The sequence below is a fragment of the Panicum virgatum genome, chromosome 2K, assembly GCF_016808335.1.
Source record: "Panicum virgatum strain AP13 chromosome 2K, P.virgatum_v5, whole genome shotgun sequence".
Classification (NCBI taxonomy): domain Eukaryota; kingdom Viridiplantae; phylum Streptophyta; class Magnoliopsida; order Poales; family Poaceae; genus Panicum; species Panicum virgatum.
The window spans coordinates 16,134,931-16,146,678 of NC_053137.1; the positions used below are offsets into that span (position 1 = coordinate 16,134,931).

Consider the following 11,748-nt stretch of genomic DNA (forward strand, 5'->3'; position numbering starts at 1 on the left):
TTGAGTAATAAAAATACAAAAATTAATTCAGAATTTAGCTTATGAGGAATTGTCCTAAAGATCTTATTGTAAAAAATCCAGGTTGCGCGCGACCTGGAGGTGATCTGTCACATAAAGTGGAATATTTTTTTATTATGTTGGAATAATTTTTCTAACTTCATAATTAAAACTGTTTCGAATTGAAAAAAATGCTTCCACAAAAATATCATAATATATCCAGGTGTAATCTTATTTTGAAAATTTCATCATAAAAACATACATTGGCGCAGTTGAAGTTTGATTTGGGCCCTGTTTGGAGTAGCTGGAGCTTTTTCAAAAACTACTAGTATGAGAAGCTCACCTGCTGGTCCGAAAAGCTGCTGGTCTGAGAATCTGCTGGTTTGATAAATTGGCCTGTTTGGCAATCTAGCTTTTGGATGGCTGGCTGCTGAGTTAAGGAATGGATAGTCTGAAATACCCTCTGTTATAATGTATACCCGATTACTTGTGAATTATAATGATTTGTCTTAACAGCTTAGTTAATAATATCTTATATTATTTTTAATAGCTTAATATTTAATATTGCATATTGAAACAAGGTATTAGATAGTAAAATTAGTTTATGTAATCATACTATTTCAATTGTTTCATTAAGCTTACACAAAAGCAAATCTGAAAGCACGACTAGAATGTTTCAAGCCATACAAAATACCAAAGGGCTACTATTTACATACAAAATGAGTTGAGCACCATCACAACTTATCTACCCTCTATCTGCCATCAAGGAGTTCGCAATGAAATCACGAAATGCACACATATCAACATCATCTAATGATGGACCACTGTTATGCACTTCTTCTGATGAATCAACCTCTGGCATGAATTCTTCATCGTCATCACACATTTGAAACATTCTACCCGAGCATATGCATCCTACACTGCTTTTGGTGTCTTGACCTTCCCTTTCTCCATCTATACTATCAAAATTACTCCAAACAATAAGCAACATACAAGTACTCAGACCTATACATCTACCTATGCTCATCCAAATTCAGCCATGAACTAATCAAATCCAAACCCTAAGCATAAATCCCTAGAACTAGTGTGGGGAGGAAGGTGTGCTTACCTTGGATGCGACCTCCAAGATCGACGGAGCTGGGACGCCGGCCGGAAATTAGACCGCAACTGCAGGGCCGCCGGCCGGAGCTGTGAGCCGCCGGGACAGGGAGCTCCGCCGGGACAAGGAGCTCCTCGCTTTGGAGGGAGGGGGCGCGAACAGGGACAGCAGGGCAGGGGTGCTGCGAGCCTGCGACTGGGACCAGGAGCCGAGGTAGGACCTTGTCCTCCCGGATCTGGGGGCGGCGGGAGCAGATTTGGGTGCTGCCCAGAGCAGCGACGGAGGGGAGGTGGGGCGACGCCGCCCTCTGCTTCGCGACTCGCGACGGGGAGGGAGGCCGGGACTCGCTCAGGAGGGGAGGGGGCCAGCGCGAGACAGGGAGGAGAGGGAGAGATTTTTGCTATATACTAGTGGCAAAAGCGGGTAATTTCATTGAAGTTTTGTGGGGAGGTTTGTAACGCTGAAGGGCACAAGCTCGGGAAGCTCCTCCCGACTAGCTTTTCGTTCCTAGGCAAAACTGAGCTTTTAGCTCTTGGTGCTACTGGGAAAAGCATGTCCATTTGGGAAAGCTTCTAGCTTTTGCAGCTAGTTGGAGTGGCAGAAGCTACAGGAAGCTCCTCCAAACAGGGCTTTGGACATACGGTTTGTTGCTTGTGGTTTCTTCTTGGGCCACGTGCTCAGCCTATTTTTTTCGTGATAGTTTGACTTCTAGTTATATCTTCCGGACAATTTTTCCCACCTTTCACTATTTGAGATCCGTGCCAATAACTATAGTCTTTAAATCCATCCCAAATTCTAGCTTTCTCTCACTCCCCCCTACCTTTTCTCCACGTCGTTGCGCCACCCCCGCACGCTGCACCCGTGCCACCCCTCGCCCGCCCCACCACAGCGCTAGTCCCACGCGCTACCCCCGCGCCGCCTCGCCGCTACGTCGCCGCCTGCTTCGCGCACCGCTGCCTACGTGCGTTGTTGCTTCATGCGCCGCTGCCTGCGCCGTGCCATCGCCCGTGTCGCCGCCTCGCCGGAGAAGAAGCTGACTGGTCGCCTTTCAACATTTTGAATTCAAAATTTCATGCTTCCAATTTCAAATTTTTATCTGTACAATTTCAACATTTTTCAACATTTTGATCGTTAAATATTGAACATGTTTAATAAAAATATAAATTCATCATATCACCATGTTGAACATGCATAAGTTTGCACAAGATAATTGTGTTAAAATTGAGATTTAAAGATAGATGGCTATCTTCCACGTGATAAATAAAAAGTCCCATAGATAGTCCCCGGCCCCTCCACATCGACAAATCAGTAGGTGGTGGAAAGTTTTGTTACACGTTGAGGAGCCGATCAAAAAGAGTGGCCTTATGCGAAAGGGCCTATAGCCTAGTGGTTACAAGAGCCTCGGTAGCACCTGAGGTTTTGGGTTCGACTCTCCATGGGAGCGAATATTCTGGGATTTAACGGCGTTGTGCATTAAGTGGTAGGCGGCGTTCCCGTCGACAGTGAGGCGTCTGTGGTGACTTCGTCAATCTCGAGGATTTGTTGGCTCAGTCTTCGAAGATGCTCATAGGGGTAGGGTTTGTGTACATGTGTTTATAGGGGTGTGAGTATGCATGTGTTATGAGCGTCTAAGTTGTACTGTATAATCTAAAAAAGAGTGGATTCGTATTGGGGCGAGATGTGGTCCTATTCTTAACATGTTGGTGAGCCTAGATGTTGTGACCCAAGCCCACGTAAGAATATCACTCCAATGCAGCCCAAAACGAGCAGCCTTTGAAAGCTACAGAATACTCCCTCCGTTCCAAATTATAAGTCACTCTAAAAATTTTGGAGAGTTAAACCATTTCAAAATTTGACTAAAATTATAGAAAAAATATAAAGATTTATAACATTAAATAGATGCACTATGAAAATATAGTTAACAAAGAATTTAATGATACTTAATTGGTATCATAAATATTATTATTTTATCATATAAATTTAGTCAAATTTGAAAAAAAATTTACTTTCTAAAATTTTTAAAATGACTTATAATTTGAAACGGAGTAGTTTTTAGTCAACCCTCATCTTTCCCATACGACCAAACTTCCCCTGTTCCGCAGTCCCACGAGAAGAAACCGCGCCTCTCCCACCGGCGAATCGACGCCTCCGACTTTCCCATCTCCTCCTTCGCAGCAGCGTAGCGAGCCCACCACGCCCCCCCAGTTCCTTCCTCTATCCCTCAACTGTCTGGGCTGGCCTGAACGGGTGATCTCTCCGGCGACCTCTCCTGGATTGACTTCTTTTGCCGGTAACGAAGCCCGCCTTCCTTGCTTAGGTTAGTTGCTGTGTTTAGTGAATTTTCTGCTCCCGGATCTTCCTCTCGCTGCTGTGTGCAATCAAATCCAACGCTTCCTTTCTTGGCATGGATATTATTCCGGGCCCCATCCAGATCCAGTTTGCTGCTGGTGATGCGACTTGGCTTGAGCGAGCTAGAGATGCACTGCGAATTTGTGTCAGGTTGCTGTTCCGCGGCCGTTTCCATTGTGCATGTTTGACTTAACTGGAGTACATCATTTCGTTGGGAACATCATTACAATATGTGTAGGGTATAAGCATGATTTTATTATTTCAGGAGCTCATCCAACAAGGCTTGTTGGGAACATCATAGTTCATTGTCATATCAACAAAAAAAAAACTGTTCATTGTTGTATGTGAAAATATTGCGGAGCCATTATGCCCTTTTTCTGCTATCCTGGGAACTATGATGATTCTTCATGGAGCATATACCTGACTTTGTTATCATTTCTGCTAGTGCTATTAACCTTGGATACATAAATGGAAGGGCGCCCCTCAGAAGAAATATCAGCTGCTGAAGCTGTCCTGGTGGGAGCATTGTCGTCCGGTGTTAATGTAAGGACATTTCTTTTGATGGCGCAGAATTACTGCAACGAATTCCATGTTCAGTGTCTTCCATCTCAGTTCAACTCTAATAGTGTCTCTTTTCACTGTGGTATAGTGTTCGTTGTTGTACGGTGTTCATTGTACTATCATATATCTTGTCTCTCTCTTTACGTGGTTTGGCATTGCACAAATTGATAAGAAAGATCAACAGATGTTGTCTTGCTGTGCAGGCTCCCACGTGGTTTGTGCTGAAGACCACATTTTTGCTCCTGGCCTTCTGTTTTACTGCAATGCTCGCACTAGCATTCTCGTCGAAAAACTTCGTGATTGTTGGGCATGTTTTTCTGCTCGTAACTATTGGCACGGTGCTATTTGTGCTGCTTAATAGGTCAGTCCTTCTCCCCGTGTGGGGTGCCCCATTAACAGATTTACTTTTGTTTGATGAATGATTAATTCAAGTGATGTTTATGTATTGTAGGTTTCTGGCAGAAGTTGGGCTTGTGCCTGTTGAACAACAGATGCAGGAGATGGGCATCCACAAAACAGAACCCGCAGATAAAGAGAAAAGAAAGTAACCGGTGACAGACTATTGTTGATATGAGAAACAGCTTAACACCTTACATTACACCATTTGACAGTGCCATTTGCCATTTAGCTCCGATGATAGGATTCAGTTCAGAGTTCAGACAATACCATTTTGCACAGACGATCCTAGCTCTTTGGATATACTTCTAAATGCAACCCTCTTCCTATCCTGAAGTGAAATGGATCGTGGATGTAGCAGCGCGCATCAAGCCTGCTTATGCTCTTCCTTGGGTTTGCTCTTCTTCTTCTTGATGTAGCATAAGCATGAGCAGCAGGGGAACTGAAACAAGAACTTCATTGTCAGAGAGGTCACCGATACTTTGTTGGGAGAAATGTTTTGTGGAACGGATTTGCGTGCAATGCAACCCTTAAATATACTAAATGTGATGCCTTGCTTATCCATCTGACATTAGAATTTGCGGCCAACTGTCTTCGGCCTGAAGCTTTTAACCTCCTCTGGTACTTTCTTTTGTTTGTGATCTTTTGTAATCCCATCATGTTTGACTGTTATTTAGCAGAGAAGATTTTCACTGCAAGTAATTATCATTACTTTGGCTGATTCTTGTATTAAACGGGATATCTAAATCACTAAGCCTGATTCAGAAGTCTGGCGGGCATTCGATTATTGGAACTTTGGAAGCTTGTTTGAAAAGCTAGGAAAGCCTTCCGTCGCCATGGAAAGCATATTCGTTAGCTGCTGGTGGGTTTCTGTGGTCTCTGCAATCTTTTAGAATTGTGGATTCGGAGGGCAAGTGTATATGTGCAACTCTAAAAGAAGCTGCTTAAATACACATTTCTTTTGGGCTGTCATATAACTCTGTATTTTAACTAGTCTTCTTTCGTTGTCTGTACCCAATTTACTGTTGCATCTGCATTGTCAGATGCTTCCGTCATATCACTAGCTGCACAAGTAGCATCAAAAGCATAAAAAATGTTCTCAAATTTCTTGTCCCTATACAGTAATCTTAAAGAACAACTGAACTGTGTTCACAGATGCACCATAATGCAGACAATAACAGAATCAGGTAAAACTGTCCAGCGCACTTATCACCACTTCAACCCAAGCATAGCTAGAGACAATTGAATTGTGCCATTTTGGTTAATAGTAACTAAACATGCCACAGATGTAGACACCAAATAAACCATATCCGAAGAAGATACATTCTGCCAAAAATGGACACCTCGATCATTATAGAGAGCAGTTGCAGAATACGCTTCAGAGTTCAGATTGTCCTGGAGTGGAACCTAAAGGCTACAACTGGTATTCAGTTATTACCAGCAGCAACAGATACCCAGAAAAGCATCAGCACCCTCATCACAGCGACGTATGCAAAGTTCAGCATAAATTTCTACCAATTCAACTTGAAACCCTATGACACAATTTTTTCTTGAATAAACTCTATGACATAAATTGCAACACTTCAGACTTCACCCTTTTTCCAACCCTAATCAAACGAAACAATCGCTTGAACAACAACATGCACTACTAACCTGTGGCTGCTTCTCACTCGTGCTTCCTCCATTTTTTGTGCTATATATCCCTTGTCTTCTTTGCTGTATTACTTCTCTAAATCAGATATCATCATCAATTCGAGGAAGCTGAGGAACGGCAGGGTCAACTGCTGATCTGGTAAATGGGAGGAAATCAGGAAACACACAAGAATTGTGCCCTCTGTGTATGTGTCATCCAGCAGATCTGTTCACTTTATGCAATGGATTGTGGCTATGGAATGAATTCCAGTCTACAATATGTGTAGTTACATCAGAAGATTACTTTAACTCTGGTTTTCTGCAAATGAGACACAAATATCTGCTGTTTTCAGCATTTTACTCTGGTTTGTTTACCTGAGTAAGCCAGATGACCCTTGCTGGTATTTATTGTAAAACTATCAAAGACGCTTTGTTTCTTATCAAATTGTGATGTGATTAGACTCTCTCCATCCTTATTGTGACAACAATCCAATCCACTTTAAAAGGATGTATTAGCAGGAAGCTCACTTTTCACCAAAACACTATTCAGTTGGGTGATAGCTTACATAGTGCATGCTACTTTTTGATACCCTACCAATAAAAAGATCATTATAACGCCTTAACATAGAATGAAATGGTATTCAAGTCCTTATTTCTCCACACTATCACATGTTGTTTACTGATATATGTACATTTAAATGGCAAAAGTATACAAACCTTGTATAATGTTACCGAACATTGTTGAAATTAAGAAACGATCGTGCCTCCATTTTCCTATTTGAGGTACAATTCTTGGACAGACAAATTCAAGCTTCTGAAGTTTCCAAAAGTGTTTCTCATCCCTTGTAAATATCAAAACCAATCCTTATAAAAGAAATTCATGTGCTCCAAAATGACTTCATACTTCTGGTATCTATGAATCGTCAAGGCTGAGCCATTATGGTACAACATACAAGCCCTTCAACCTTCATATCATGATGAAAATCATGTCTTGCACATGAAGGTGCAAGTTTATTACTCAGGACTACTGAAAGTGCCCCAAAATATGCTGCCCTTCATCATCAACACAGATAAATTCCCACTGCCGCTTCCAGCTATGGTCCAGGTCATTTCAGCTTGAGGATGAGAAGTTACAAACTGTATCACTGGTATATTGGGCCTTGCATCTTGGACAAATGCACTACGCGTGTCATAATCAGTTATCTCAATATCTGATATTCTGATGAGTACCAATATGGCATCACAACCTAAGCCTCATTGCATTATGTCACCAATAATCCCCACATGAGCACAATCCATCCTTGAAATGATGAAACCGCTTTATATCTCGAACAACAATCTCTCGTCCAGTAAGCTTGGTAATAATCTTTATTGCCGTATGGCAATCAGTGCAGACCCGGAGATTCTTTATGACATGGATTACTGATCCTTGTGCAGAGTTCATTAGCGCAAAAGCAACAGCAAGCTTTTCACTATGGATGCGCAACATGGATTCCTTTTCTTCTTCATCCAAATCATGAAGAACAGAACCTGTGTTTGGTGCATAGCCTGCTTCTTGCATTCTCTCAAGCAGTTTATCCAAATACGCATAGATTTCCTTGTGCTGTGGGTGTCTCTTGTCTCCAACGTAAAACAAATGGGTATTACCTTTTACCTCAACTGAGCTATACCCTGGAGGCTTTTCTACCCCTCTTGTTTTAACCAGAACTCTCATTCTTTCCACATCTTTCCACATTCCCGCTTCTGCGTATATATTGGACAAGAGAACATAGTACCCAGAGTTAGTTGCATCCAACTCAAACAACCTATCTGAAGCAATTTCTGCCAGCTTAACATTCTTATGGATTCGGCACGCACTAAGTAGAGCTCCCCACATAGCAGCATCAGGTTTGACCCTCATTTCTCTAATAAGTCCATAAGCCTCATCAAGACATCCAGCACGACCAAGAAGATCCACCATGCATCCATAATGCTCTATGCCAGGTTCAATTCCAAATTCTTTTCTCATGGCATTGTACCAATGACGGCCCTCATTCAAAAGGCCAGCATGACTGCAAGCAGCTAAAACCGAGACAAAGGTTATGTAGTTAGGTTTTAACCCCAACCTCCTCATCTCATTGAAAACCTCAAGGGCCTCTTGCCCATGACCATGCATGCCATAGCCAGCAATCATGGCAGACCATGAAAGGATATTCTTTTCCTTGATTCTGCGGAAGGCCTTCCTTGCCATTTCAACTCTCCCACACTTGCTGTACATATCAACCACAGAAGTTCCAACATAGACATTCTCCTCCAAACCCAATCTTACGACCTTTCAAAAATATAATTAAGAGGAAGCTACTTTAATTTCAAAAATTTGAACAGAAAGAATTGCTTGGCACAAACTTCTGATCAAAAGGTATGGAAACTACGGGAAAAAAGAAGGTGAACAGTACATTCGATCAGTATCCTTGCTACACCACCAGAAATCCAGAAGAGAATTAATTAAGCTTAAACTAATTTGACGAATAAACTAATGTAAATGACGAATAAACCAGATTCAATCAAATGGAAGTAAGAAAATTGCTCACCAGTCGTGAATACTGTTTTCTCAAAAACTCAAAATATTGTTGATGGACAAATTTTGACAGATATACTGAAGATTTCCAAAAGCAAAGCGACAGTTGAGAAAAGTTACTTTATACTCTGGTACTTGAAAAGAAAAGGTGATATGTGTACTTTGTTACCATGCTTCTGCATTTACATTTTTCAGTATTTTTTTTCAACACATGCCTATCTATTTATATATTGAAATTTAGAATTAATTCACGTAAAATTTTCCTGTAACAAGGCCAGGACCACCTGAACCATAGAACAATATTTACTAGTAGACAATTAGTAAGCAATGGTTTTCCAGGATCATACATATAGGTACAGTTGGTGTTATAAAGCCATCTCACTCAAAAGATAGTTCGTGAGTTCAGGCTTTCCTCAAGGATAGAATTGGCAGACATAGCCTTGACAGCTAATGTAGGAACATTCTTAACAGTTGCAGTTAACTCCCATTGTTCAGCAAGATAATGAAATAATGTAGATGATGCTTTAATGGCGACATAGTGTTTGATCCCATCAACTAATTAAAATGGTCAATCAACATCAAGACATAGATAAGGAGCAAAGCAAGTAACTCACCTGATTATGAATGCGTTTTCCGGTCTGTATTGCCCCAGCATGCGCGCAAGCCAGCAGCACGGCTGACAAAGTCACGGCATTGCATCTAATGCCACCACCAACATTCAGCATCCTACTATACAACCCGAACGCCTCTGCCGACAGTCCATTCTGCGCGTACAGTGCAATCATTGTGTTCCAGGACACCACATCCCTCTCCATCATATCAAAGAGCTTCCTCGCCGCTCCCAGGTCACGACCGCCTCCTTTTGCATAGGCGTCGAGCATCGTGTTAGCCACGCCAGCATTCGCATCCAAGCCGACCTTCGCAACCAGAGCGTGAATGCCACCAGTAACGCCGCGGTCGGGGACGCGCGCGGACGCGGAGAGCGCCACCAGCGCGGCTGCCTCGTCGACCGCCCCGGCGGAATCAGAGGCGACCATGGAGCGGAAGATGGCGAGGGCGGGGTACACGAGGCTGTTGCGCACGCAGCCGGACGCCATGGCGGTGACGACGACGGGGTTGGGGGCGGGGATTTCGTCGAACGCCCTGCGGGCGTCGTGCGGGCGGGCGCAGTGGTGGTACATGTGGAGGAGAGCGGAGGCGGAGTAGGCGTCGGAGGGGAAGAGGCCCGAGCGGAGCGCGAGGAGGTGGAGCTGGCGGCCGGCGGCGAGGGACGCGGCGGCGGCGGCGGCGCGGAGGGCCGGGGGCAGGGCCGGGCGGAGCGCGGCGGGGTTGGCGCGGAGGGCGGCGGCGAAGGCGGCCAGCGCGGCGGCGGGGTCGCCGGCGGAGAGGAGGTCCGCGACGGCGGCGGACCACGACGAGGGGCGGGAAGGGTCCACGGCGCGGAGGAAGAGCGCGTGGAGGGACGGGGTGGGGGCGTCTCGTCGGCGTTGGGCGTCGGAGGTGGGGCTACGCGCCGCGGCTAGTGGTGGTGGTGGTGGGTCTGCGTGTGGAGGAGGCATGACGCTTGCCGCCGCCATTGCTGGGCAGGGCGGCAGCCGACGCCCTGCGGTGGTTTCTCGGAGCAGGGAGGGAGGAAACAAGGCTGCAGCTGCAGGGTTTACGGCTTTTATTACTACGCTGGAAAAGAAATGAAAATTCAACGCTATGGCGCAAAAACTTTTTTTTTCCCTCACTGACACTCAAAAACATCACGCGCATACTTTAGCAAAGGGAATGGGTCATTTAGCCTGTTTAAACATAGTTTACATATGGCTATTTCGATTTGGTTCGGACATTTGATCATTTAACTAACCTAAGCCGATTATGTTTTGTTCTATCTTGCTACCCATCCTACCTCTATACATTGAAAATTTGACGGATTTGGAGATTGAATTAACTACAATAAGTGATTTGGTGTCAATAAACATGCCACATATAATTATATTATATAGAGTTCCTCGCAAAAATATATAATAATTATATAAAGAGATAAAAAAAATTCCAACACTAATGCAAGGCACCTGTGAAGGTGGGTAAGACAACTCTAACTATTCTACACAATTATTAATGTGAAAGTCGGTTTCAGTAGCATTGTTTCTTTAGAGCTTACCTTCCAAATCGGCAAATCTTGTACTGATGGAAGAACACGATATTTGCGAAAAAACGAGGTGCTCAAAAGTACAAACTTTGTGTTTGATCGGGACAGTAAAAATACAAACTTAGATCGTATTAGCAAGATAAAGACTAATAGAAAAGTGTATGCGTGGTAACTCTAAAAAATATCATTATATTTTTTTGGAGAGAAACAGGAGAGCGCGCCCCTACTGCAAAAAAAAAAATCATTATAATTGCAAGGTAAAATCTTGGCTATAATCTTTCCACTTTGTCCAATCTGTATATCTAGATGATACGGTATTGGATTAGTAACTAATGGAACTACATTAATTTTCCAATATAATAGAATACGAAATTTCTAACCGTTACTCGAGTAAATTTTCTATCAAAATCCCTTTCTCAAAGGAAATTCTACTGCAAAACACCGTGCACCGAGAATTTTCTAATCCATCTGATTCATATTTGGGAATTGCTCACCGCACCTACCACGCGGTGAGAATTTTCTAATCCATGTAAATGAAGTTTCACAAATTAATATTTACAATATAATATGAACTACATTGTTTGTTTTCCAAAAAAAAACATCGAATTGGCTGTTGTTAGCTTTCACGAGTGGAGGCTTCTCTACAGTTGCAATGTTTGGTTTCTACGGTAAAAATTTTGCAAAAAGAGAATTTTGTATGTATAGAGTATTAAATATAATCTATTTGTAAAACCTTTTCAGATATGGATGTGACTTTTCGCGATAAATATAATGACGATAATTAATTCATGATTTGCTACCGTGATACTACGGTAACCATCCTCTAATCGTGCGGTCAAAGACCTCATTAGATTGGTTCCGCAAATTTACCAAGAATCTTGCATGTGATTTTATAATTAAATTTTATTTAATACTCTAAATTAGTAGTCAAAAGTGTAAAAAGTTTCGCGAATTTTTTTTCAACCAGACTAAATATGGCCACAGTGCATCGACGAACACGTGGGTCCCATCGCCCACGTG

The 11,748-nt window shown here is 42.9% G+C and overlaps 2 protein-coding genes across 7 annotated transcripts; one reads left to right on the forward strand and one right to left on the reverse strand.

Annotated features, from left to right (window-relative positions):
* The first annotated feature begins 3,169 nt into the window (after positions 1-3,169).
* Positions 3,170-5,195, forward strand: LOC120668965. 2 transcript variants are annotated; one of them, XM_039948801.1, is made up of 4 exons: positions 3,170-3,413; positions 3,891-3,988; positions 4,210-4,367; positions 4,458-5,195. In XM_039948801.1, exons 2-4 carry the CDS (start codon positions 3,914-3,916, stop codon positions 4,552-4,554), a joined length of 330 nt encoding a protein of 109 aa, XP_039804735.1. In that variant the 5' UTR covers positions 3,170-3,413; positions 3,891-3,913; the 3' UTR covers positions 4,555-5,195. The 2 variants fall into 2 exon arrangements, with proteins under 2 accessions (XP_039804735.1, XP_039804728.1); XM_039948794.1 differs by having other exon boundaries at positions 3,170-3,386.
* LOC120668932 (pentatricopeptide repeat-containing protein At3g26782, mitochondrial-like) lies at positions 4,542-10,235 on the reverse strand. 5 transcript variants are annotated; one of them, XM_039948768.1, is made up of 4 exons: positions 9,206-10,235; positions 6,752-8,345; positions 6,056-6,191; positions 4,542-4,844 (listed from the first exon to the last, which is right to left on the reverse strand). In XM_039948768.1, exons 1-2 carry the CDS (start codon positions 10,166-10,168, stop codon positions 7,302-7,304), a joined length of 2,007 nt encoding a protein of 668 aa, XP_039804702.1. In that variant the 5' UTR covers positions 10,169-10,235; the 3' UTR covers positions 4,542-4,844; positions 6,056-6,191; positions 6,752-7,301. The 5 variants fall into 5 exon arrangements, with proteins under 5 accessions (XP_039804702.1, XP_039804718.1, XP_039804693.1 ...); XM_039948759.1 differs by lacking the exon at positions 4,542-4,844 and adding an exon at positions 5,481-5,822; XM_039948784.1 differs by lacking the exon at positions 6,056-6,191.
* Between the last annotated feature and the right edge of the window lie 1,513 nt (positions 10,236-11,748).

Coding starts and splice junctions, on each gene's coding strand:
- LOC120668932 (XM_039948784.1), bottom strand. CDS start 10,168: ATGGCGGCGGCAAGCGTCATGCCTCCTCCACACGCAGACCCACCACCA. Junction 8,346..9,205: donor GAAAACGCATTCATAATCAG/GTGAGTTACTTG, acceptor TATTTTTGAAAG/GTCGTAAGATTGGGTTTGGA.
- LOC120668965 (XM_039948801.1), top strand. CDS start 3,914: ATGGAAGGGCGCCCCTCAGAAGAAATATCAGCTGCTGAAGCTGTCCTG. Junction 3,989..4,209: donor CATTGTCGTCCGGTGTTAAT/GTAAGGACATTT, acceptor CTTGCTGTGCAG/GCTCCCACGTGGTTTGTGCT. Junction 4,368..4,457: donor CTATTTGTGCTGCTTAATAG/GTCAGTCCTTCT, acceptor TATGTATTGTAG/GTTTCTGGCAGAAGTTGGGC.